General features: G+C 41.2%; 2 protein-coding genes across 2 annotated transcripts; one reads left to right on the top strand and one right to left on the bottom strand.

Annotated features, from left to right (window-relative positions):
* Positions 1 to 7465: 7465 nt before the first annotated feature.
* Positions 7466 to 14428, bottom strand: LOC133961127 (mitochondrial coenzyme A transporter SLC25A42-like). Its single transcript, XM_062396113.1, has 8 exons — positions 14103 to 14428; positions 13600 to 13738; positions 11405 to 11516; positions 11145 to 11170; positions 10426 to 10592; positions 9619 to 9735; positions 8944 to 9095; positions 7466 to 8825 (listed from the first exon to the last, which is right to left on the bottom strand). The coding sequence occupies exons 2-8, from the start codon at positions 13684 to 13686 to the stop codon at positions 8500 to 8502; spliced, it is 987 nt and encodes a 328-aa protein (XP_062252097.1). The 5' UTR covers positions 13687 to 13738; positions 14103 to 14428; the 3' UTR covers positions 7466 to 8499.
* A 1160-nt stretch (positions 14429 to 15588) lies between these two features.
* On the top strand, positions 15589 to 25409 carry mau2 (MAU2 sister chromatid cohesion factor). Its single transcript, XM_062395784.1, has 18 exons — positions 15589 to 15866; positions 16146 to 16229; positions 17448 to 17543; positions 17785 to 17879; positions 18617 to 18644; positions 18849 to 19004; positions 19154 to 19300; positions 19821 to 19911; positions 20008 to 20111; positions 20287 to 20364; positions 20930 to 20995; positions 21097 to 21180; positions 21584 to 21633; positions 21744 to 21821; positions 21904 to 22015; positions 23150 to 23240; positions 23412 to 23539; positions 24085 to 25409. Exons 1-18 carry the CDS (start codon positions 15633 to 15635, stop codon positions 24157 to 24159), a joined length of 1797 nt encoding a protein of 598 aa, XP_062251768.1. The 5' UTR covers positions 15589 to 15632; the 3' UTR covers positions 24160 to 25409.
* The last annotated feature ends 1734 nt before the right edge of the window (positions 25410 to 27143 follow it).

The raw sequence follows: 27143 nt of genomic DNA, 5'->3' as shown, positions 1-27143 counted from the left end.
TGAACTTTGTGAAATAAAAACTGCCTCATTTGTTTTTTGTTTGCCTGCTTATAAGTATTTACTATGTAGTCAAAGTTTTTTATACTGTGTTTGTGTGCGAGTGTGGACAGATTTTCACCAAACCTGGTATAATATTCCTTGGTAGGGTCAAAGGTCAAGGTCACTAAGAATCCAACAATTATATCTTCCGGGAAATGTATGCAAATGATCAGGATTTAATGCCATAATGCGTCAGAAAGGAAATAGATCATGAATAGGTCAAATTCAGTCTATGAGGTATTGAGGTATAATCAAATTTGAATGATGATCTCTAGCTTATTTAAATTAACCAATCATATGGTGTGAATTACATCATGATGATGTCATTTTGAAATTATTACAATATGAATATACAGCACGGTGCAAGGTATGTATCACCCCTCTGATGCAGCTGAAAAAATTTCACATCAAATGCACTTTTTAAAAACAGTTTTCTACAGAGGTTGAGGATTCTTATCTTATAATTAATAGTAGAAGTAGTAGTAGTGATAATAATTAATGTAGCAATATAGCTATGACCTGCTTAAACATTCCTTCACAAGTTAACAATGGGAGTCACAGTCAGGCTAGGTGAAGTTGTAAAGTATTTAGAGACTGACTCACACACTGTTGGTATTTCTTCGGGGGTTAATTGTCAATATAAACATAGATTCTTACCAGCCACTGAAGTGTCATGGAGGAGGTGGACATGAGAAGCTGTGGGAGCCTGTTCATTTTGATTACTCTGATTATTCCAGCGTGGACCGAGGGGCTGGAAGGGGAACAGTTAAACCTAGTGGCCTAAATCTGGGGTGTCAATTAGGTGCCTTTGTGTGTGAGCAGCAGGGGTGTTGAAGCGAGTTGCTGGAGCTGAAGGAAACTCTGAACAATGATACACATTCATACCCTCGCACCCACACATACACACACACACTGGTCCTGTGTGGTGCAGGGGCCTATGTTTTGTATCACACCTCCTTTTGTTTTCCCTGAACAGCTCGCTGGGGTGATGCCCCAGTGTCTCCTGTGTGCTCCACTGCCCTGGCTGAAATGGGCTCCTCTCTCCCCTCCGTCTCCTCCTCTGTCCCTCAACAACACTGCTCTGGGCTCTGCCCTCGCCTCCCCCTGACCGGTCCTGACCTGAAATTAGGGCCAGGCGAGCTTCCATGGCTAGTGCAGCAAAAAAGCAGATCCCTGTCTGTGTGGGTGTGTGTGTTCGCATGTATGTGTGTGCGTGTGTGTGTGCGCGCACAACTTCCCTGAAAGACAGTCGGAGATTATCCCATTCTGTGTGTCCAGTCACCAGTGCAGTATTGACCACAGCGGGCCACCCAGGGAGCATCCAGCCAGCCGTGAGATGGCCTGATATACATGCTTACTCACCATGCTAGATTCTCCCACTCTCACCGGGGAGAGGGCCAAACCCTACAGGCTGGACGCCTTCTAAAGAGAGGCTGGACGCGGAGTGACCAGCTCCACACACACACACACACACACACACATTTCAGTATAACCTCTGTACAGTGAAAGACTTTGCCATCAGGTCGTTTTCTGTGTCCTGTGAGGCGAGGCGGAGGTCATTGGGAAGGTGGAAAACCTCTTTAATGGTGGGAATGATACCATAACACCTATAGATAGAGTTACGGATCATGTCACATGCAGTCTGTATACAGTGTACGACTCTGACAGGAGGGCCGGCCCACTGCTCATGGGCTAGACAAGCGTAAAAAAATGTAGCTTGTGTTAAAAGATCAAATTGCTTTTCCCTTTTTTGGCCTTTTACTCAGTTATTTTTATTCTTCATAGTCTTATAAAATCCCATCAGTTGCTCTAAAATGTATTGCAGGGAATTAAAGACATTTTTCTGTAGCACTTTAATACCAGAATTTGTATAAATCTGTCAATTGAAACTTTCAACCCTTCTTTGAATTAATAAAAGTCATTCTAACCCCTCCACTGCACTGATGTGTGGCGGCTCATTGAGTTGTAACAACAGCCTCTCATTGAGCTGCACAAAGCCTCAGGGGTGGGCTAATTGTCTTTTAATTGCTCACTTGTTTGTTTGTCGATGGAGAGTCTCTAACATCCTGTCTGTTAACAACACAAAGGCCTTTAACAGCAGGACCGAGCTGCCCACAGCTCATTAGACATGAAGACAACCGGGAGGATTTATGTGTTTCAGCAGAAGAATTAACATCACGTTATTTATACTTTCTATTTTTAATTCTATGGTGTTAAGATGTTATATTATTTCCTTGTATGCAAAAAAAAGAAATCACCTTTCAGGACTTAAGAGATGATGTTGTTTTTTTTATGACAAGCTAAAGTTGTTGGAATAGACAGGCTGAATAGAATAAAATAACAGCCAAAACATTCTAAATTATAGCCCTTTTTTGTCTAAAACACTCCAAATAATTTGTATAATTTGTCATAATCATAAACGTTGGCCTTTTGTTGTTCATTTACTTTACACTCACATCCTCTGATTGGTTAAATTTGCTCATGAGGGATAAGATTAACAGGAAAATGCACAAATCAAGACACTTTTCATTAATTGTAAAGCCGGAGAAGCAGAACTAAAAGAGCGGAGCACATTATTATATCTTTCAATAATAACAAGAAAATTATGATCCTGGTTCAGATGAGAAAAAACTATATCGCTAAAATTATTAGCAATGATAATAAAGCCTACATTTTTTCTTCCTGACATCAGATACTATGCTTTTATTATTGTTTTTAATTGAACAGTTGATGTTATTACATCTTGTTACATATTAACATTAAAAAATGAGACTCTGAGGGTTTTTATTTGACTATAATGTGTTCGTAGATACTGTAAATTCCAAATCGGCTTCTTTAAATAATATCGTAATTCTTTTTGGTGAGACAAAGTATTTCAGTATATTTATGATGTCATTCAGTGCTGATGTGTCCTTTATTTTTTATGAAGACAATTTTCCCCACAACATAGAATTGCTGTGTATATAACACCAATAAACACAATACAATCCAGTGTTTATTGTATTCATTTATTTAAAACGGTCATAATGGCGACGCTGACTGTCTCTTAGTCCATTAACACAATGAGCTCATGTGCAAGATCAACAAACGTGACGAAACATCAGAAATGTTCACAACGATGCATTTACACGCAACATGAAACAATGTGTGTGTTCCTCCCTGTATCAGCACGTCCATGATCACAGATGTATGGGGTCAAATAATGAAGCAGAGCAGGAGTGTGTGTTCTTACATTGCAGATGGTACATGTATTTATGCATCACGTGTGTGTAGTCGAAATGTGATGCGGCCAAGTGATGTGCCCGTACAACATAAATCCTCACAAAATGAAACTTCCGATTTTTTATTTCATACCCTAACAACCGTTCTCATGCAGAATGAAACGTTGATTTTGGAATCTTTAGTGATGTTCGAGTGTAAAAGATTAAATATGAACCTCATGAGTCAAATTCATGTGGAGCATAAAATTCATTTTTTTTACTTTGTGTTGAATAAAAAATGTAACAATAACTCGACCATTGTTGTTTTCTTTGCATGTATATATATAAATATATGCATGTGTGTGTGTGTGTGTGTGTGTGTGTGCAGGCCTCGTCTCCCCAGGTCCCCCTGAACTTGGTTGCCCTCCAGACACCTCACAAAAAGTGGAGGCTCAGCCCATAGTGCATACAGAGGAGCAAGTTGTGGATGAGGACCAGGGGGGGGGGGGGGGGTCTGCCAAAAAAAAGGGTAATGGTGGTGGAGTCAGGACACGGATAGGGGATGGGTGGGGGCCCAAGGGGTGGAGGGGCCAGGCAGCATTGAAATGTCCGAGAACTTGGAGCCTATAGTTTGTCATGCTGACTGCTGTGATGCCATTGAATGTGGCCACAGGGAGCAGAAGGTTCACAGGACCCCGGCCATTCTCATGCAAAACATACATGTTTATAAATGGGGTAGGGTCCCCTCCCCCCTCTCCCTTTTCTTGATGCATGCTAAGTGTTGTGAAATGTAAAGTTGCGTGGAGAAAAAATGTAATAAAATCCTTCAAAAATACATGAAACACCTTCACATTGACCGACTGACATCAAAACGAATACATCACAATGTTTCTTTTATTTGTGAGATCAATATCAAAGTTATATTCTAAACATGAACTCACACCTGGTCATAGATCTGAGAAGACAATGCATGCATTTCAGAGACAAGCAGAGCGGTCGGGGAAAAGGAAAATGAAAGCAGATGCATATTAATCATGGCGTCATTGTCGCTAAGTGTGAGAAAGGAATGCACAGTGAATCCCATTAACACTCATCTTGGGCTCCCTATGACCTTCACACACAGTGGCATGAAAATGACCTGAATGGAAAATAATTTTGCTCTGCATGTACCGGCAAACCCAACAATTCTATTTAAGTTTCTATTTTGGCCACAGCTGGCCCTGCTGCTGTGGTCCTCACTGCTCAGCCCTCGTCCGTGTCACCTGCTCCGCGGATCCAAGCAGAAGTGGTGAAAATGTCAGCTGCAGCACGAGCACGTGCACCTTCACATTAACTCTCTATAAATGCAAACACTCCATGCAAATTAATGTGTTACCCCCCCCCCCCCCCCACACACACACACACACACACTCGTCCACCTCCAGTGAGGAGAGGCAGCACATACTGCATATATGTGTGAGTGTGTGTTCAGATTTATGTGCTCAGATTTATGCATATACTATACTTTCCCAACCAGGCGTTCAAGGAGTCTCCATTTGTGTGTGTGTGTGTGTGTGTGCATGTGTGTGTTTGTGCCCCCTCATCTGCACTTGGAGCAGCCATTTGGAGCCTGCATTTGATTGAGTGAAGGCCGACGCAGCCTGAACACTCCCTCTAATGGAAGAGCGGAGCCCAGCAGCTCAGTAATGCACTGACCCCCAGAGCTTTTACAACGCTGCCAGCCGATAAGTGGCAATATGCTGGATCTTATAAAATTAACAAGACTCCGCTACGGGGGAGAGAGAGAGGGCTGGTGACAGGAGAGGATGACGTCCCTGCAGCACCTGTAAATATCCCGCATGCGTGTGATATTACCGCAGCTCTTCAGTGGGTTTTATAGTCACGGCTCCGTAGGTTTGATATTTTCTCACTCGTTTCTGGGATTTTTTAAAGTGTGGTTTACGGGGGAAACCTTTACAGGCCCGTTTCTGTTGGATAAAATGTGTCTCAAGGCGTTTTTTTAATGCTGCTGAATTTATGAGGGGCCAGGTGCTACAGGAGCCGACTCTGATGCAGGCCCCTGGACCAGATTCTGAGTTTCAGCATGGAACCACAAAAGGGTGTGTGTGTGTAAGTGTACCATATGTTTCCTCCTGTACCTCCTGTACTATGACATCTACCATAAAGCTCAAAGTTAAACAGCCCCTATGCCTGGTTATGCACCATCTGTTGTGTTTTGGGGAGAGTTGGCCTCAGCCAACCAGAGCAGAGCTTTGTTTTTTTCTTTCGCCCAATCTGAAATACATGCAAAGCGATATTACAGCCGCTGCCACTGTCTCAATGCATCTGGACCTGATTTAGCGCTGGACAAGGCTTTATTCCTGTGCGTCTCCCAGTTTAACCTCCTCACCTTTCTCACACATGGATCAGGCGTGGTCTGTGCATGTGAAGGGCGTAATTGTGTGCATTTTTTTCGGCCATATACTATACGTCCGTATGTGTGTGTGAGCAGCTATTGTCTGCCCGCGCTCCAGCAGGGGCTTCAGAGTGAATTATTCATGCGAGATTTGAATACATGCAAATGGTTCGCCACCCCTCCCCTGGCACAGATCCAGGTAACCTATGGCAACGGCGCCTTCAAGAAGCATCTTTCCATCCCTCCTCCTCCTCCGCCTCCCCCTCCTCCTGATTCTTCTCTCAGGCACCCGCCCTCCAACCATGTTATCCACCCATGTGGTATTGTTGCAATTGTTGCAATACCAGGCTGGGTGGCTGCACACTGTTGGGTGGCAGAGTATCCCATAATTCACAGTCAAGGTCGTTTGTAGGCAGGGAGGATGAGAGACGCAGGGATGGACAGATGGACGGAGGGAAGGTTCCCTCCATCCAGCCACTCGGATGTGAAGTTCAGGAGACGACCGGATGAGGAAGAAGAAGCGGCTTCAGGTGGTGAATGACGTTTAACCAGTGCAACACACTCGGCACCTACTGCTCCCAGTTTGTCACAGCTCATGTACATAAACCAATGCAGCAGAACAGGATGAGGACAGAAAGAAATAACTGCCAGAATGCAGAATACCATATACTCTTGTATATTGAATTTATCTTTTTACCAAACTCTTTTTATTTTAATAGATTTGAAACAGAAACGATTGATTAGTTAGAAAATATAAGATATATGTTGATCTGTGTGTGAGATTTAGGACACATTTATTTTATGGAATTATAAACCATGCAATCTAAATCCCGTGTGTACTGTATATATGTAGTGTGTGATGGAAAATTTCAATAAACGAAAAAGAACAATGTATATTCTATTTTGTCTTCATGTTTTTATACAATAAAAATGAAACTCAATTTGTAGATATTTTTGTTGCATGCAAGAATTTAAAAAGAGTTCAAATAAATGACAAGAAATTTAAGACAAAAGTTAAAAGAGATATATAAAAGCGATATATACAATTATTGTACTTTTGACCGCACTTGTGTCATTATTTAGTTATCACAATACCTGTGTAAAAAATTTAATAAAACACAGTACAACCAATTGTATTAGACTATATCTTAGTTAGTAATTTGTCTCTGTGGCAGTTTCTGTTTCACATAATTTTGCTCACCATTAAAGGTAGATTAGTTAAAAACAGTATCAGCACAATTTAAACATTTGCTGTTTTTCGTTTACACAGGACGCTTGAATGAAAATGCAGGAGTGGAATGAGAGTAAGAGTCTCGCTGAGCAGAGGGCAGGTCAAGTTCAGGCCATGAGGCGATCAGAGCCTAACTAACCTCCACCACGGGCCAACACACAGGGAGAACCACTTTAACTCCATGCTGCCATCTCCTGCCAAAGAAAGGAAAGGCGGTGTCGCACCCATGTAGGTGAGAAGTTATCAATCGAATTGGTCGTGGTTGGACTTTTACCCAAACAGATATGATATATTGAGATAGTGTTCATTGATGATTTAGATTTTTTTTAAATAAAGCATTATTTAGTTTCAAGCTGAAAAGATGCAAAGCACTGATTCACTTTATATTTGTGATATTGTTTTGTATGTTAACTGTCATTTTTTCAGCTGAATTCGTAACGGTGCACATTTGAAGGCTGCACTTTGTGTTGCGTCTCGCAGAAACCTACAGTAACTATACAACCTGGAATTTTGTATTTCACATTTGAAACCACAGTCACAAATGATGTTAACACTTTGGCTTATCCCACTGCGCCCCCAAGTGGACAAAAGGACTCAGTGTTGTGGATGGACACTTTATTGCACGGCCATTTAAGCTTGACACAACTGTAAACATCTGTAGAAGTACTATGAGAACATTAGTAGTGATAGTATGAATAACCTTTATATAACATGAGAATCATGACTGTGTTATGTGCTTTGGTATATTTAGTTGCTTTAGGTAAATGGTGCCTAATAACAATCCAATTAAAGCAATGATAGATTATGCCCAACAATGTAAGCACAGCACAAAAAGGAAATATTTACATTATTTATATAAATCAATTTCTGTGATATATAGATTTATTTTTCATATTTGATTAATCTCCATTGAGTAGACTTTATAATACTTAACCACACTCAGTGCTGGGTGGACGGTGAAACTGTGCAGCCCTGCAGACATGATCTCCCTACGGCAATCATTTGTTCTATAAATCAATTCCACATAGGCACAATCATAAAATGTTAACTAAAAAAAAACATTGTGTAGTCACCCTTTTCATACCAGGCACAAATCATACACCTTTGCATGGTCAGGTTATTGGAAAGGAAAAAAATAATAAAATAATCAATGTTATCAAAAAAAAATTCAGAGTAAAATAACTGATTAAAAACAGTGTTCTCTCAGTTGATAGATTAGGCTGAAAGAACCCGTCAGTTCTTATAAAGTGCGAGCGTAACTTATCAATGCACAAACAGTCCTCCTCATTAAGCCATCCAAAACAAAACAGTCGTTATCCAATGTCAATCACTTTAGTAACCTCCATCTTGCCGCAAGTTATAACAAGGTTGTGATTATGTGAAAGAATACATGACGACCGGCATCACTCAGCTGACTGTGCGTTTATCAAAGCTTGAGATGCCGTGTTTCTGTGCGCACTAGATCTGCTAACCCACACTCCTCAACCCCCATGTGTGAAGTGGACAGGAGTGTGTAGCAGGACGCCCCTGCACTGGCTGCAGATACCTATTACTGCCACGTGACATACTTGACAACCTCCGTCATGCCAGTCTCATCTGTGCTCGGTGCTCCCCCTCGGGCACTGGCACCTAAATCAGTGGGTGAAGTAGTCCCTCTGATGGAATTTGAGCAGGAGGCTGTGTGTGATGTCAAACGTGGTGAAGCTGATCCCCACGGCTATGGGCCCTTTAAGCCAGTTCATGCTCAGGCCTTTGTACAGTCCTCGTATAACTCCCTCCTGTGTTACGATCGCACGCATGGTCCCCAGAATTGTGCCGTAGGATGAGCCGGTAACGCCGGCTGTCTGCATGCGCCTGCGCACCACGTCCAGAGGGTACGAGGCAGACTGTCCAATCAGGCCTGCGCAGGCACCAAAGGCCAAGCGCTCATACGAGTAGGGTTGGGATCGCTTCGTTCTTTCTACAAAGAAGGAAAAACAAACAGGAAGAATGAGCTAGACACACTACTGTGCTACTGTGAATATTTAAAATTCAGCTTTATGAACACAACGCAGAAATAAATTGCTCCTGCTCGTTACCTGTGTGGAGCTTCTTGAGAGTCTCATATGTAAAGAAGGTGATCCCTGCATACGGGATGACGCCCAGAATAGTGGGGGTGAAACCTCTGTAAAGGGTCTTCACACCCTCCTCTTGGGAAATGCGCACAAAAACGTGCATGATGTTGCAGTACCTGTCGCAAGAAAGAGAAAAAACATTATTTAATAACTGTTTGGTACGCATTTCATTTGTGTATGTATGACATCAGTTGGTAAATAAATAACTAAGATCCAGATCTGAACATTAAATGCATTATATCAAAGAAGGCTGCGACATGTGAAAAACACATCATGTAGAGTTTGCAGGAACTACAAAACAATCTTAAACACCAAACTGCACTGCAGATTCTAGTCAGGCTAACTCGAGTACAATCACAGCTAACTTGTGATTTAGCTCATTTACCTACGTTTTTCTGTCTGTTTTCCTGTAATTGAAAAATGTATTTAGTTGCACAACATTTTAGTAGTAGAGTTTGTTGGACCCAACAAATAAGCCTGTACCTTAATATGTATCAGAGTACAGTATCTACGATGGGGAGGGATTCAGCATGGTATTGTGAGACATTCAGAAAATTACTTCAATTGACTCCATTCTGTGTTCAATGCCAACGAAAATAGGACTAATGTGTGTTGTGGAAACAGGAGATATAAGTTTACATTTCTTTGGCTGTGACGGCCATCCTGGCTCGCACCATGTCCAGAGGGTAGGTGAGCATGGCGGCAGTCGTTCCGGCCAGAGAGCCAGCCAGAAAACGTGGGAAAGGAGGCAGAGCCCTGAAACAAACAACACAACTAAGTAACATGCACTATTAACGATTTCATTAAATGTGTAATTAACTCACGCAACATAGCAGTTTAAAAAAAACATGACTTTGAGCTATTAAATGTTCTCACTTAAATCTGATTGGGCATTTTTTGCAGTGTATCAAATGCTAGCATGCTTACGATTATAATGACTGCAGATATAATATTGACCATTTTTTCTAGTTGTTAGCTAGGCATGTTAGCTTGCTAGCATTCTGATGATGAACATGATTTACCATGTTCAACATAAAAGCTTAGCATATTAAGATGCTAGCACCTGACTAGGACAATGATAGCAGTTATATTAGTTACCACTTCACCGTATGAGCTTAGCTTGCTAGAATGCTAGAATTTTCTGAACTGGACCAAATACAAAACATACTGTGGCCAATGACAATGTCGTTAGTTTTACAGGTTTTGAATAAAAAATTGAAATCTTTGGAGCAGGTGATATTTCATCAGAGTAATTACAAATTTTCCTCCAGGGACCATGAATGTCTATAATGTGATATCAATGCATTCCTTTGTTTTAGATTATTTCATTCACCTGATCGACCTATACTGACATCTATAGCGCCACACCACCAGCAGGGCTAAAAAAAATCTCAAATAATTAACTGGGTTAAGTCATTTCTGCTGAGACACATATTCTCTACTCACTTTCCCTGGTAGCCGTAGTAGTTTCCCAGCTTTTGTTTGTAGTGATCATGGGAGCAGAACTGGATGGCAGCGTAGGGCATGACCCGAACCATGGTGGCAGAGTTTCCCCTCCACAGACTGAGCAGCCCATCCTTCATGTATGAACAGTAAATGAGCCTGAAGGCCTCCTGGGTACACAGTGAAAAAAATATATTAATATATATATATATACAGTATTGTTAGGAGCAGTAGATGCTGTAAAATTCTAATAATCATAACATAAAGTGTAGACCTGCATATGAAGTTTGTTTGTCTGGGAAATAATACTACAGATATAGTGTACCTCCTCGGGTTGAAAACTAAAATGATTACCTTTACTTAACATTAACAATTATTTATCCATCCAATAAACTTACATATCAATTGTTTGGCACAAAATGTCAAAAATAATGAGAAAATGTGTTAAATGTGTTGTAAGCAGTGTATTTATATTGTTTACTGTATTTTTTCTTGCTTTGTTGGTCAAAATATTGGGGATATCAGGATATATCAGGAAAGTAAGTCAATACACAAATGTTTGAAGCAGTAATAATCCACTGTTTGATATTCATATTTGCTAAATGAAATCCGATCAATTGTTTCTCTTTCATTGATAACATCTTTTATAATGAATAAATTCTACCATTACAGCTTCAGAATCAGTGAGTGTTTCTTTCCGATGGACAGACAACTGAACTCACCTTAATAGAGAATCTGTTGGAGGACACTGTAAAACAACAAGAAACAGAGTGACTCTCACGGTTGAACAACATCCACAAACACACACTGCTTCAGGTAGGCTAAACATCTACTAAGAGGATTAACAATTAGCTAGGAGCAGTTACAACAGTCTTTTTCTGGTAGAAAACAGGACAAAACTGTACATTAGTCACTGACATGTAAGCTATTTATTAATACACTATATATTTGGACAGCTAGTTTTGTAGAGGGCCGTTCTTGCCTTGGAAGATGATCTTAGTCCGATCCAGCGGTGCAATGACGGTTTTGGCCACCGCTCCAGCGAAGGCCCCACACAGCAGGGAGTCCAGAGCTGTGAATGTGGGCCTCAGGTCCTGTTTGAATACACAGACACACTTTACAACACACAGGGCGACTGGACCTGACCATCTAGTGGTAACCATATTAAAGTGTGGACAAAGAAACTAAGTTCAATCCAAGGTGAACAGACATCAGCAGAATCGCTCCTGTGTCCATCACTCTTATTTAAACTGACCAGCAAAATCTGCATGTAGGTTAACACAGGAGTGACTCAACTGATGTAGAAATGTGTGTGTGTGTGTGTGTGTGTGTGTGTGTGTGTGTGTGTGTGTGTGTGTGTGTGTGTGTGTGTGTGTGTGTGTGTGTGTGTGTGTGTGTGTGTGTGTGTGTGTGTGTGTGTGTGTGTGTGTGTGTGTGTGTGTGTGTGTGTGTGTGTGTGTGTGTGTTTATAGTGCAGGTTTACAACGTCACATTGCGGGGACTTGACCTGCTCATGAGGAAGAGCAAGTCTCCAAAATGTTAATCATTACATTTCAAGGTGAAGACATAATTAATGTTAAAGGTTAAGGGAAGTAGTCGCTATGGTTTATGATGTAATTAGTCTTCAGGGAATCCATCTAAGTCAATGTAATGTGCTCAGAAGTCACAGAGACAAGACTCTGTGTGTGTTTATGTGTGTCTGTTTGTGTGTGTGTGTTTGTGTGTGTCTCTGTGTGTGTGTGTGTGTGTGTGTGTGTGTGTTCATGCTCGTGAGCCTTTGTGCGGCTGAGTGGGAAAGTCGAACCCGTTAACAATACCACTGACTGATAAGAGAAGCATCTGACAAACATCTGACACGAACATGTGTCACAACTTAAAACAGAGGAGGGAGGACACAGTCATGGATTTCATTCATTCACATCCATAACCAGTTCAATGCGTCATATAACTACTACAGCTCTGCATATAACCTGTTAATCTACCTATGTACAGTAGCTGTCTGAGGTCACGTGAAGCTGTAACTTTATTGTAAAATCTGCTCTTATTTACTTCCCTGCTCGTATCTTATATATTTATTAATACATTCTCAGTTTCCAGGTTTTGAAACCACAACAAACAGGCTGGAACACATCACCCTGGATTCAGCCCCTTTACTCTGGCTTCCATTTAAGGCTCTTTTAAACACTTACAAGTCACTCCATGGTCTGACTCCTCAGGGTAATGTGGAACTTTTATCACTATATCACCTAATTTACACCCTCTGGCAGGGGCCTTTTAACTTTTCCAGATTGTCAGCTGAAGACTGAGGGTTACAGAGCTTTTATAATAAGAGCCTGAGGCCCCGGGAACACCCTGCCTGAGGAAATACAGAAGGGTTGAGTCAGTGGCTTCCTTTGATTCAGGTTATTCTGGCTAGTTCTTGCTTTTATCATTTCTACTTAAAAAAAAAATGCTGTCACTACTTCATACATGTAGTTCTATTATGACTGTGCTTTTATTTGTGCATTTATTGTTATTTTAGTTATTTTTCTTCAGTTATTTTTATTTGTGAAGCACTTTGTATCTTTATTTTGAAGTCTTGTATAAAAGTGTATTACAATTATTACTATTATTAAAATAAGCGTTTCATTCATTGCTACCATGCTACCTCCTGCGTTGCTTTGTGAACTAAGTGCATTTTGAGATTAGCCGGTCCTTCCTGCTATTTAAAGCTATGCACCGGGAGAGGCCTGTCCTTCAGAAGTATGTAAAGTACCCGGAAGGCTTTACTGCCTGACACAACAACAGCCACATGGCTCTGAGCCAAGCTTTGGAGTCGCAGCAAGGAGGGTAAGGTTCGTCTTATGAAAACAAATCCTACAATTAAAAAGGTCCAGTGTCAAAGATTTAGGTGAAAGGGATCTATTGACAGCAATTTTATATAAAACAAATCCTTCTGATGAGTGTGTTATAAATTGTTGTTTTATTTACAAACTAAACACCCATTGAGTTTTTTATGAAAACTGAAGACTGCCACAGGTTATCTCACATGTTTGGAAGGGGAGAAGGAGGTGAGGGGTATTCAGCTAAACTCTAAACACTGCAACTGTGATGGTGGCATTTAAATGGACAGATGCCACATGAGCTCCAGCAGCATAACGTGTGAGTGAGTCACTGTGGTGTAGGAGCAGCACCCACCTTTGCCTGGCTGGAAGGTGGCAGAGCCAGCACCGTGGCCTGGGGCACGGGCAGGCGGCTCTGGTGCTCGTGCACACGCTGGGCCATGTGTGCGGCTCAGGGCTTAACGGACCGCCAGCCACTCATTCAGGGCCACACACTGCAGGTCAGAGAACACGAGGAGGGCTGTTAAAAAATACACTGTGCGGAGTGACAGCCTGCTGCCACGCACTGCCCGCGCATCCCCATCACAGTGCGTGGCTGCGCGCACCCAACAGCCTGACTTGTAAACAAGGGGTTACATTTAAGGAAAACAACAACAACAACACGTCCATTAAATAAACACACACACAATGCTTGTAATAAGAATCAATCCCACTTGATGAACTGTCGATCTCCTGAATGGGCGCAGTTAAATAACTTGGTGACCACACCTCAAATAAATAAACTACACAGACTCAACAGACAGGCCCTTGCATGGTGAGTGCAGTGAAAACCAGTGGTGTACTGGTTCTTTGTGTTACCTTGGGTAGTGTGGCAAAAGGCTGTCGTGTTGACAGAGCTTGGTTGTGTTGTGTTGTCACCAGTCTGCTGCTCCTCCTGCTGCTGCTGTTGTTGTGTCCTGCGGATCCGTGCACACGTTGCTTGTCTGCACTCGCTGTTGTGAACTGGCCGCAGGCTCCGATGTGTCGTCTTGTTGTGTTTGTGAGGAGACAGGTGTCGCGCCGCGGATCGCTGTGTTGTGTATTTATAGAGGAAGGCCTACGAGCAAACTCTGCAGCTCGTCGCTCGTCGCTCCTGCTTCTCTCTCTCTCTCTCTCTCTGCGCACAGCTCTGCTGGTGCTGCTCAAGGTCTTGAAGGAATTAGGGCAGCGTACTCTGTGTTTTGGACTACAACTCCCACACGCTAATCCCGTCTACGGCGTGAGATCTCGCGAGTTTAACCGGAACATTGGGATGCCAGGTTTGCGTATCATCAGCATACCAACTTTCCATTCATTTGTTGCAGAACTTTTGAAATCTTACTGCAGTTTCCCACAAAAAAAATAAATAAAAATAAACAAAAGTATTACCCCCCCTCCCCCTAAAATCCTACAGGTCTCCTACAACTCAGCACATAGTAGGTTATTGTATTGTATTGAATCTCTCAAAGCAACACTGTCTACTTACAAAATAGTGCTGGTCAAGCATAGAATATGTCCATGAGTCATGGAATTGGAATTTAGTCCAGCTTTCCTTTCCTTTGCTTACATTTCTCAAGTAACTTTTAGCCTCAGAGCAGGTTCCCAGTTAAATCACAGTTAAATTAGTTGTAAAATTTCCATCAAAAATAGTCATTGATTACTTTGGCCAGCTTTTATTGTTTTTATTAACTATAATGGCACTAAGTAGGCTATTTGAAAAAATGTAAATCACTCATAGTACAGCTGTCTCGTGCCACCATAGTGGCAGCCTTAAAAGGAATAGGTTTACATGTTTTGTACTTTAAAATTAAGAATGATAATAACTGGACAAACTTTTGAAAATAATAAGAACAGGAGAATGATTCATCTTTTGAGCTGAGTGACTATGGAAGAAAATTAACCTATTATCTGATATATTTCCAGAGGTGATTCCTTTCAATGAAAGAACACAAATACTAAAAAGCAGTTTGTTTTTAAATCTTTATTTCATGACTAAAACAGTCATACGAATCATAAAAAACATCAGATAGTAGTGATTTAAAATCTGTAAGAGGAACACAAGACTGTAGTTTGAGGGAAGTTTGTAAATCATAATAAGTGAATCCAGTTCTGACAAGATACTGGTGCAAACGTGTCTAAAGTGAAGCGGTTACTGAATCTTGTGCTGCGTGTACTGGTTTTACATGAGAAAGCTGTGGTTATTAGTGATTAGTGATGAATTTTTTTTACAAAAAGGAAAACAATCCAGCCAAAGGTACGGACTTGGGTCTCTCGACGCTTTTACTGGGGTGTGGGGGGTATGTACCGGAGCCAACCTGGCAACCCGGGGATCTGGCTATACCGCTGAAAAACTTGTTGTTGTCGGGTAAAATGGCGTCAAACGTCGAGGCCCCGGAGCGCTGGTACCTCGCCCTGCTCGGCTTCGCGGAGCATTTCCGAACCTCCAGTCCGCCCAAAATCCGGCTCTGCGTGCACTGTCTCCAGGCCGTGTTCCAGTTCAAGCCCCCGCAGAGGATCGAGGCCCGGACACATCTGCAGCTGGGCTCGGTGCTCTACCACCACACGAAGAACAGCGAGCTGGCCCGTAGCCACCTGGAGAAAGCGGTGAGGGGCGCTCGCCGTAGGAAAGAGCGGGGATGCGGCCGGCTGTAGGCCGCAGGCAGCGGGGGCAACTGGCGGCCGAAGCCTTTAAACCGCTCGGTCGCATCTGTAGCAAACGCGAAAAATCACCCATTTCGAGCCTTTTTCATTCGGCCTGCTGAAATGCGGAGTGTTCGTCCAGACTCGGCCCCTCTCGGGTCTCTCCCTCTCTCTCTCGACTGTTGCTCCGGTGTGGGATTCCCACGGCTCCATGGCTGACATGTCTTCTCTTGTGCTCCGCAGTGGTTCATCTCGCAGCAGGTCCCGCAGTTTGAAGATGTTAAGTTCGAAGCAGCCAGCATTCTGTCAGAGCTCTTCTGCCAACAGGTAACTCTCATTCAGGGGGGGATTCATTCAGAGAGGGGGGGAAGGAGACGTGTTAGCTTAGCATCGCACATCCAGCACCTCCTCGCATCCAGTGACACTTCAGGGTCGGGAGGATTTGTTCAGAATTTCTTGGTGCTACGAGCAGAGAAGAGACGGGAGTCCTGTTCCAGGAGCACAGTGAACTAAATGATCCGTGCTATCGCGACATGGTTTGAATTGGATCAAAGTGTCCCAACAAGCACTGCAACGCACCACAGTAGCATCACCAACTTTTGTGTTTAAGAAAGATCTCAATAATACATATTTAGAAGCACCATAATACCCTTTGTCATATGTGCAACACTATCAGTGACACCAATATTCCAACTCTAGAATAAGACCTTATTTTGATTATGGTGTTTACAGGAGTTGCTCATAGAATGTTCCATTCATGTTCCTGTTCACATGACACAGAGCATAGTTCAGATCGTGACAACGTTTTTACACAACTTTTAAGCCCCATCCTTAAATCCTGAACACTTTAATCCATGACGCTACCGTGCGCTATTTTGGCCATTGTCGTTCAAATCCTGCAGAAAGCTAGAGCTCCTTTATATAATTCTTTCCATCTTGTTTACACCCAGGAGATGTATGGTCAGGCAGTTGTTGTGAGTCAATGTCGCAAAATGCAGTGAAAACTCCAATAGGATGTTATGATGCGATTTAAGACGTGTGTACATGTTTACACTATGACGAAGGTCGGAATACTTGATTGGTCTTCACTTGATTATTGCTTTTCTCAAGCGTATGCTTTTTACATGGCAGTGTCTTTCAAATTAAACCTTAAATAAGTCACTCAAATGTGGATATTATTACACATTATGAACAAGGTACGTGCATGTATAAAACCAATGACAAATAAAGTAACAACACTGCAGACAGAGCCACAGGAGAGAAAGCTGTTAACTTGCTAACAAAGCTGTTAAATGCAGATGTACACCAGATGGGTCATAGCAGTAAACAAATATCCCCCCTTGCATGTCGTGTGTGTGTGCATGTGTGTGGGACAATAAATGTATCTTGTATCTTGGCCCCAAACTTGAGAATGAGGACAAAATATCAGCCAGGAATCTTACCACCGTATACTGTGGATCCAGTCACCATTCCCTTCCTAAAGAAAAGTGGTAGGGACATAAGTATTTATTATTGACTATTGATCCTTTTTTAATCCATTTTCAGAATTTGGTGGACTCTGCGAAGCCCCTTCTGCGCAAGGCCATCCAGATTTCCCAGCAGACACCATACTGGCACTGCAGATTGTTGTTCCAGTTGGCGGTACGTATGAGACATCGCTGTTCCCACTCAGCACATTTTTCCCATCGAGGTCACACAGTTGAAACGCGAGCAGGGTCACGACAGCTTTAATTCAGACGTGGTATCTAATCTCCCTCCAGCTTGCTGACACTTGCACTTTGTAATTTTTGTTATAATCTGCATTTTAGGGTTTTGACTTTGTGTCCAAATAGCAAACGTTGAGCTCAGAGTGTGACAGCAGTGTTTGTGTTGTCTCTTCCAGCAACTTCATACACTGGAGAAAGACCTGGTGTCAGCATGTGACCTCCTGGGGGTTGGAGCGGAGTACGCCCGAGTGGTGGGCTCAGAATACACCAGGTAAAGTTCAAAGCCTTTTGTGGTTATTACAGACCAACTTAATAAATCAAACGACTCACACACTGCAGGGCTCCAATGATCACTTTTTTAGTGCAGCAGTTTGGTGTTGGGATTTCAGAGCAATAAATAAGTGAAAATTGGAGTCTTGCATTGTGTGAGCTGGTGATTTCTTTCCCTTCATTTGCTTGTTTCGTTCCTGTACCCACCTTATTTAAGGCTCATATGTGTGTACATCGCAGGTTTATTATTATGTATGATGCCTCCAATTTCATCAAACCTAGTTATTAGTCTGAGGCACACACAAAAAAAAATAATCCTATATTTGCTTATCCATTTTGCCTCAGTTTCTATGGTCATGTAGAGTATTTGTGTTATAAATGTTATTGCAACTCAGATAACGGGAAGTAGACAATGAAACTCGTGGAAAGCAAGTTTCGTTCACAGAAGATTCCCAGAATACAGCGAACATCATATGCCTTTGTTCAAATCACATATTGTAAGTCAACACGCTGATAAGCTGCACAGCAAATAGAAATTGACCTTTATGGTAAAAAAATAATTGAATTTTCTGCACAAATTTCTTTTATCAGGGTTTCAGACGAATCACCTTCACACGTCACAAAGTTCCCCTTGTAAAGAAAATAATCAGTTCTTTCTACCAACCATGTTAAATACTATGCAGTAAATGTTAGAAGGCATGAGGGACACACACTGACTTGATGTTTGTTCTTTTACAGGGCATTGTTTCTCCTCAGTAAAGGAATGGTGAGTCCTGTTATTTTACATATGCCGTTTCTACGTAGCAGCATTAAAGCTCTGATGCGTTTCAACACAGGATTATTATATTTACTTAAGTTTTTAATGTGAATGCTTCTTGTCATGTACAACAACAGCATAATAACACCCACCTTTAACAGTAATAGTGTCATCATATAAATAATAAACCACAAAACTCTTCTTCTCTTTTAGTTGCTGTTAATGGAGAGGAAGCTCGGCGAGGTGCATCCTCTGCTCACACTGTGCGGAACTATAGTAGAAAACTGGCAGGGAAACCCGATCCAGAAGGAGTCCCTCAGGGTCTTCTTCCTGGTCCTACAGGTCACACACTACCTGGATGCTGGACAGGTACGAAGCCTAGTTTGGAAGGTTCCAAAATAATAATAAGTAGGATAGAGTTGTAAGGGTTGAAACAACACAATATTTATAAATCCTTTCGGATCAGCATGCATGTCTTTATTGGTATTAATGACCATATCGTGTCCTCGTCTCTCCAGGTGAAGAGTGTGAAGCCGTGTCTGAAGCAGCTGCAGCAGTGTATCCAGACCATCTCTACACTCCACGACGACGAGATTCTTCCAAGCAACCCAGCCGACCTCTTCCACTGGCTGCCCAAGGAGCACATGTGTGTCCTCGTCTATTTGGTAATGACAGAAATCATCATCTCCCAAAATAAGCATCAAAGCTGGTGTGGCTGAGACTTTTCTCCAACTTAACACGTCAACCTGCACTGTTATTTGTAATTAATATACAACTTATGATTAAGTGTTTAATATTTGAAACAGTTTTTCTTTATTCTCCTGGGCAGCTTCACACCTCAGTGAAATATACTGTGTATTATCAATTCAATGCCTATATTCTAATTTCACACTGTACAAAACACAGAAGTAGACACATGCCAATCCAATAAATATATGTAGAAACACAAGCAATAGATGCATCAAATGTAAGGTATTGAAACAGATGTATTGAGTATATGAACTCAGTTATATTGCACATAGTACAAGTATACGTTATTATATTGCCCAGTTGGATATTGTATTAGGTTAGGTTCTCTAGTGGCACAAGCTTGCAAAGTGCCAGTTGTGTTGTGTGGCTTGAAGTTTTTTGAACAGGAAGTTTTTTTTCCGGGTCTAACACTTACTCCCTCTTGACATTTTACAGGTGACCGTCATGCACTCCATGCAAGCAGGCTATCTGGAGAAAGCCCAGAAGTACACCGACAAGGCTCTCATGCAACTAGAGAAACTAAAAAGTGAGTTTTATGTCATGTGTTCTTCAAATCGAAATGTCAGTTTGAATAACTAAATATTAACAAACTGTGCTTCTTTTGTCTCTGTGTGCGACTCAGTGTTGGACTGCAGCCCCATCCTCTCTACCTTTCAAGTCATTCTACTGGAGCACATCATCATGTGTCGACTCGTCACGGGCCACAAGGCCACTGCGCTACAAGAGGTATATTGTTACTTTTTCTACGGAGTTTAGTTGCGTTTAATTTGATGCAACGTGCCATAAAATACCGTCCAGGAAACGGCATCAGGAGAAATTTTTTTATGGCATCTCACGAAAAACTATTTTGCATGCTTGAGCCATCATGTGAAAGTGAACACTGGCTGTTGTGTCCGTCCAGATCTCACAGGTGTGTCAGCTGTGCCAACAGTCCCCCCGGTTATTCACCAACCACGCTGCTCAGCTCCACACGCTCCTAGTGAGTATTTCAAACCTTAAACCTTCTTTATCGACTAAAATCTAATATGATTCATAAATGTGTGTATAAAGTGGTTACCACTCTCTTTTACAGGTTTCTTTAAAATCAATTGAGAATCAAAGCAATTGGTGTTATGAAAAACTTTACAAATTCTAAATACTCAGTCTAGTGGCAGAAACTTGGACTATGGGCAGAGAAAGAAAATTTCCCTACCTGCATGAGTGTGCCTTTGCATGTCTGTGCATGTGTTTGGGAATAATAAATGCATCTTAATCTTAATCTTAATCCTTAACAAACTGATATTTTAAAGGAACATTATTCGGTCGACAACCAAATGATCAAAACCAAAAGCTAGCATGTTAACAAAAATAAGAATCAGACATAACATATGATGAAACCTGAAGTAGCTGTTCCACTTTATACACATTAAATATTGGACACTCAATGAAACCAAACTAGAACTACTATTTGGGAAATCTTCTTTTAGATACTTGAAACACAGAACCCGACGTTTCTATTGGTCAGTCTAAAAGGTGTGTTTCTTCCTGCTCCTCTTTTATCCCAGGGTCTGTACTGTATATCAGTGAACTGTATGGATAATGCTGAGGCACAGTTCACTACAGCTTTGCGGGTGAGTAACTAATATATTCATTTATACTCCTCTTCTTATTTTTGCTGCTGTGGCTGGTTCCTCCTTTTCTCTGAAACACGTCGGTTTTGTTTTTCTTTCAGCTCACCACACACCAGGAACTGTGGACATACATTGTAACTAATTTGGCCAGTGTCTACATAAGGGAAGGAAACAGACACCAGGAGGTCAGTTGAGTAATAATGGCTTGTGTCTTTGACTACTTAAACAGTATAATCATCAGTGAAGTACTTCACTTCTTGAGGAAGTGCTTTGCTCAGACAAATAACAAAGGAACACCTGATTAACATAAGGAACATGTTTATTTTATGCCCTTGTACAGTCAGTTTTGCAATTACACAGTTTGTCCACCAGAGAGCACTTCTGTAAATTTTCAATAAAATGTCTCTTACCCAAACAAGCTTTGATAACTAAATTCAAATGAATCCTTATCTCAGGTTATCCAGGTGTCCTTGGTTATACCATCACTCTTAGTTTGAAATTAAAGGCAACATGATGAGTGGAGACAACCTTGTAAACTTAGCGACTAAAATCAGTTTTTAACATTTTTCCATTGCATTTGATTTCCAGCTGTACAGCCTCCTAGAGAGAATAAACCCAGACCACAACTTCCCAGTAGGGTAAGATGCACAGGAGTTATTCAGTGTGTACGAATGGCACAAGATATCAGATTAAAACAATGCTTTTTGTTCAAACTTGTTCATGATATTAACTTTGTTTTGTGATTCAGCTCCCACTGCCTCCGCGCTGCAGCCTTCTACATCAGGGGACTCCTGTCCTTCTTTCAAGGACGCTACAACGAGGCCAAGTAAGGCAGCATTCAAGTGGACGACAGTGAACAAACTCACGGGTCCACCATGCACTGACGCTCATGTGTGTTTGTGTTGCAGACGTTTCCTGAGGGAAACCCTGAAGATGTCTAACGCTGAGGATCTGAACAGACTGACCGCCTGCTCTCTGGTTCTGCTCGGCCACATCTTCTACGTTCTGGGAAACCACAGAGTAAGACGACCATTACCACAAATGGGTCTAATGTCGCATTTTCACCTTACACTGTTCAGGCAATGAATTCTGTGTTTTACAAGCAGTTATAACAACCATGTCACCAGAGCAGAAGATTATTTTTGTTTTAGTCTTTACTTGATTGGAGACAACATTTCCTATGCCATCAATCTGTTCTTTGTTTATTTATATATCTGTTACACATTCTGCCCCAAAATAGCAGCATTTGATTATCCTCTTTTGTAAAAAACAGCCCATATCATCACTTTTGATTATATATCACTGTGAATTTGAACAGATCTGCATATACATCGGCTTCATATCCCAGTAATTACCTCCAACGTTTAATTTACATTTGTTGGTGAAAACAGAAATTAATTAATTTAATGAAAAACAATAAATGGAAGTTGATGGCAGCATGTCAGAGCAGAGTTTTTGTAATAAACAACATAATAATATGTAACCATCCCCACCCACCTTCTCTCCTGTTTCAGCAGCAGAGGTACAAAAAGAACCACCACAATAACGGCACCAAGCCATAATAACACGCAGAGAGAGACTAACAATGATCTTTAACTCAAGGATCTTTGATACAATCAGTTCAAATAGAATTTAATATCGTCAGGCCAAAGCTGGAATAATTAAAGATGATCTGATGCAGGTTCTTATGACATTGAGCCATAATACAACAAGAGCACTGAGATAGGACAATAAAAGCACCAACAACAATAAGGCTGAGACTAATAAATACCAAACAAACAATAAGAAATTAAATGATGGGGAACATGATCTGTTATCCCTTCATCTGGGGTTAGTGTAGGAGCCATTACGTGGTCCAGAGAGGTCAACCACAGCTTTTCAGTTTCTCATTGAACTTTTTGGGTAAAACTTATCTCTAACTCGATCGAGGGTCACGCGTCTGGGATCCGTCTGCTATGCTTAAGGTTTAAAAGTAGAAGAGAGGTCATTGATTATATTAAGTAACAGTGTGTTAGTGGTGATCCTGGGGGGAACACAGAAAAGAGCCGTAAGAGGATCAGCACTTTTTAATTCTTACACTGTTTATAAAATGAGCACCTTCACCTGTGTGTTTGTCTTTTTGCTTCTTTAACAAATTGTTGTGTCCCTCTAAAGGAAAGCAACAACATGGTTGTACCTGCCATGCAGCTGGCCAGCAAGATCCCTGACATGTCTGTCCAACTGTGGTCTTCAGCTTTGTTGAAAGGTACAAACTATTATTTATGCTCTTTGGCTTGTCACATACATTTTTAAATAAAAGCACAGGCTTTGTAGACATTTGTAAGACTGTAAGAATACTTAACCAATAACAAAATCTCTGTCCTCGAGATACAAGCTGTGGGCGAGGATAAATCTTGCTTGCGTGTTGTGCTTGCAGACTTGAACAAGGCTCTCGGGAACACCATCGATGCCCATGAAGCAGCTCAGATGCACCAGAACTTCTCCCAGCAGCTGCTGCAGGACCACATCGCTGCCTGCAGCCTCCCAGAGCATAACCTCATCAGTGTATGTCAAGGAGAATATAGTCTTTTGATTTATTACATATCATTTGTCTTAATTGTCTGTGTTAAGCTCTTTTCAAACATGAAGTCCAGAAAATGTCACACATGAGGAACACAGCAGGCGAGTTAAGACTCGCTCAAAAAAACACAGACCTCTTCAGACCGTTCAGGCGAGTGTTGCCGTAAATCGCTTGTTTGTTGGACACCAGAAGCGCTTGATTCTCGTTGTCTTTCCAAATTGATTTGCCTGCATATTCTATATTTATGGCACCTCTTTTTTCATGATGAGAATAGTTTTGCACCCATTGTGTTTAAGAAACGCCTCTTCCTTGCGGTCCAAGAGTTTTTACTAGCGGCCGGGCAGGAGAAACTCTGGAGAATGTCCGCACCAACTGATGCGGTCATTTCTGTTCTCACACACTGATTCATTTCAAGAGATTATCTGGAGTTCAGTTCATGTCTGAAAGCAGCTATGCACTACCCTGTGACTGCTCTGTTTTCCGTGTGCGTACTGCAGTGCTGTAATCAGTGTTTCTCTCTGTTTTCCAGTGGACTGATGGCCCCCCTCCTGTCCAGATCCAAGCCCAGAACGGCCCCACCACCAGCCTTGCAAGCCTGCTATGAGGAGCCCCTCGGTCATTCATGTCACAGTAGCTTGTACACGATCACAAGCAACAGACTGATTCATAACAACCTGCTATCAGACCACTGTAGCCGAGCTTAGAGCTGATTGGAACAGGTGACAAAAGTTTAAGCCTTCACTTTATTAGCCTCTCAAGAATGTTTCCTGATTGCCCGCCATTCCATTTTTAAAAAGATGTTAAACAATTACAGCCACTGTTAAATGTATCACCATCGTCTGTGATGGCTGACAGGACATAGGGGCAGGGTTGGACTCCTGATTAGAGCAGTGGAGGACACACAGCGACTTGTCAAAGGGCTTCTTCGCGTCTCTGACAGGTTTCTCTTCCATTGCATGGAAAAGGAGGCGGTAGATGGGCGGGGCAGTAAAGAAATGTAGAAGAAATTAATTTATTCATGTTGATATTTTTATAATGTTGGTAAATATTTTACATCTTGCCTTTTTTTTTGTATGGATGCAGTTTTTTTTTTGTTTTTTTTTCATGCATGGAAGTTACTGATGTGGACCCTTTGTACAATATTTTCTGACCTGGGTTGCGAATAAGAAATTCTTGGTAGATAATTTTTGTACAAAATCCATATTAGGGAAAAAAATAGAGACCTCTTGTAATATATTTTCACAGATTAATCAGTTGGTGAGTTGGCAGTGTACATTGTTTTGGGACAGCGCACAGTTCATTGTGTGCAGTTCATCTTTGAACCAGAAGATGCCTCTGTTGAGTCTGTTTAATGAGCAGCGTTTCATTACTTCTGGATTTTATATCATTTGGTTGCAGTGAGGGCTCCCTCATACTTTTTAACAACAACAAAAACACATTCAACCTATGTATTTTTCGAGTTCCATAATATATGAATGCCCATTGATGTAATTTTTACAAATCACATTTAGACTTTTGGAGCTTACAATAATCTTCAGATATTCAAAAATTGAAATTATTTTGTTATATATTACTTTGTCTGGATAGATCTACTAACTTGTTTCTTTACAGTATGTTTGTATAGACTCACCACTTGTTGAACCTTTATTGTACAGTGACTTTTTATAAAGTCAATTTAGTAAAGTGTGTATGTATTTTTAGCTATCCTATGTAGAAATCTCAACGCTTGGTATTTAAGGCACTCTGTAAGGACACAGTTTAAACTTGAGTACTAGCCATATTCTATCCAATGCCTACGTTTTTAATGCTTATGTTGTTTTCAATAATTTTCCAATAAAATATGATTGAAAATTTGTTACTTACTGATTCCCTTTCATTTGAAGACAGGATCGTGAGTGTATTCAATCAGGTGTGTTTTATTTCCGGGTCTGCTTGCATTAGAGTGATGCTCAGTTAATTAATGTGATCGTACCTTTAGGAACCTGCAAATACTAGGAGGTAATTCAAACTGGGTAAAATGGCAAAACAAAAAACTCTCCCCTTTTCACAATTCAAAAGGTTGCTTACTACTCTGGTATCTAAGAAAATGGTAACCTTTAGGTTGAATTTCCAAAGGCATCCACACTTTAATTCTATTTGGTCTAATCCTTTTTCATGTCTCTTGTGTAATAAATTTCAAGAAGAAAAGGTTTAATGTTTGAAGGTTACACAGATTTCTAACTAGAGCATACCAATGTTCGAGTGGTAAATTAGAAATAATCAACTTGTTCTTCCCAAAAGCGATTTCTAAAGGTAGCAAATGGATCAAATATTAACAGCAGTGTTGTGTTTTGAGTGATGTATTGTTCGACCTACTGATCTCATGTTTCACGTGGAATGGAGAGGAAGAAGAGTTTATTTCTTAAAAAAAACACTGACCTTTTTTGTCAAGAGTCCCTCATCTCCTCACTTTCCTCTTTTTTTTTTCTTGTCATATTGTAACGGATGACGAGTGGTGCTCCATTCTCACTGGGAAAGCATTCACCTGCACCTGAAGGGCATTAAACAAGCTATTTAAGGAACTGTAAACTAAGCCGTTCTCCACACTCAGCCTTTTATGTATCCTCTGGGGTCAACGCTATACAAATACAAATCCTGTGTGGGACTAGTGATCCAGTATGGAGCTGGTAGCAAAGACTTTTACTTCACTTTCATTTCTGTACTTGTTGAATACATTAGAGTAGACAATTTAGGAGGGGGCTGCAGCTTCCATTCCTACTTTACCACATGAATCGGCCCTGCAGAGCAACATGAACTGAGATCCTTTCCTCCATGTTAAAGTGAAGAATACCTCAGTCATCTGCATTGTTATCTCCCTGGTTTGAACCTCGTCAAGGCTGACTGACTCCTGGAGGTTCAGAGTTTAGAAGAGTTATGACAAATCAAACATCGCAACTCTCCACAAGTGCCTCGCTGAAATAAAGCACTGGATGGCAAACAACTTTCTGTAACTAAACCTCTCCAAATCCAATGTTATTGTCTTTGGTCCCACCTCCAGCATGCAGGGATGATATCATGGCAATCCTTGGTGAACTAGCACTATTTACTAAGTCCTTAGCTGATTCGCATGCCCTTACTTCTTCTTGTCTGGATTACTGTAACTCCCTTTGTAGTTGTCTCAAAAGTCAATCCACCGTCAGCAGTTAGTCCAGAATGCTGCCGCTTGGCTTTTAACACAAAACAAAAATGTTCCGATATCTCACCTGTTTTAGCATCCTTGAACTGGCTACCTGTTTATTTGTGGGTTGATTTAAAAAACATTTTAATTACTAACAAAACCAGACAATGGCCTGCATCTCCTTATATTTCAGACCTTTTATCTCCAAATGAGTTTTTATTATTTTTACTCTGAATCCTATATTGTTTGTTGTGAAGCACTTTGTTACTGAAAAGTTCTATACAATTAACGTTATTATTGTATTAATATTATTATCTGGACATCTCTACAATTAAACAGGCAATATAAAGGTTTTAAGGCAGGATAACCAAAGGAGCAGCAACACAAGATCATGAGTTGTGACCAGCATTGTTTACCAAGTCAGTCCAGTT

The sequence above is a fragment of the Platichthys flesus genome, chromosome 9 (assembly GCF_949316205.1).
Source record: "Platichthys flesus chromosome 9, fPlaFle2.1, whole genome shotgun sequence".
Taxonomy (NCBI): domain Eukaryota; kingdom Metazoa; phylum Chordata; class Actinopteri; order Pleuronectiformes; family Pleuronectidae; genus Platichthys; species Platichthys flesus.
Note: the sequence above shows the minus strand (reverse complement) of the source record. Positions and strands in the feature narration are given on the sequence as shown.

What these genes read in the sequence shown, in the direction of transcription:
- mau2 (XM_062395784.1), top strand. Translation starts at nt 15,633, where the DNA reads ATGGCGTCAAACGTCGAGGCCCCGGAGCGCTGGTACCTCGCCCTGCTC. An exon ending in ACTACCTGGATGCTGGACAG is followed by an intron (nt 19,005 to 19,153) that starts GTACGAAGCCTA and finishes TCGTCTCTCCAG; the next exon opens with GTGAAGAGTGTGAAGCCGTG. An exon ending in CTCAGCTCCACACGCTCCTA is followed by an intron (nt 20,365 to 20,929) that starts GTGAGTATTTCA and finishes CTTTTATCCCAG; the next exon opens with GGTCTGTACTGTATATCAGT.
- LOC133961127 (XM_062396113.1), bottom strand. Translation starts at nt 13,686, where the DNA reads ATGGCCCAGCGTGTGCACGAGCACCAGAGCCGCCTGCCCGTGCCCCAG. An exon ending in CCAACAGATTCTCTATTAAG is followed by an intron (nt 10,593 to 11,144) that starts GTGAGTTCAGTT and finishes CTGTGTACCCAG; the next exon opens with GAGGCCTTCAGGCTCATTTA. An exon ending in TCTCAAGAAGCTCCACACAG is followed by an intron (nt 8,826 to 8,943) that starts GTAACGAGCAGG and finishes CCTTCTTTGTAG; the next exon opens with AAAGAACGAAGCGATCCCAA.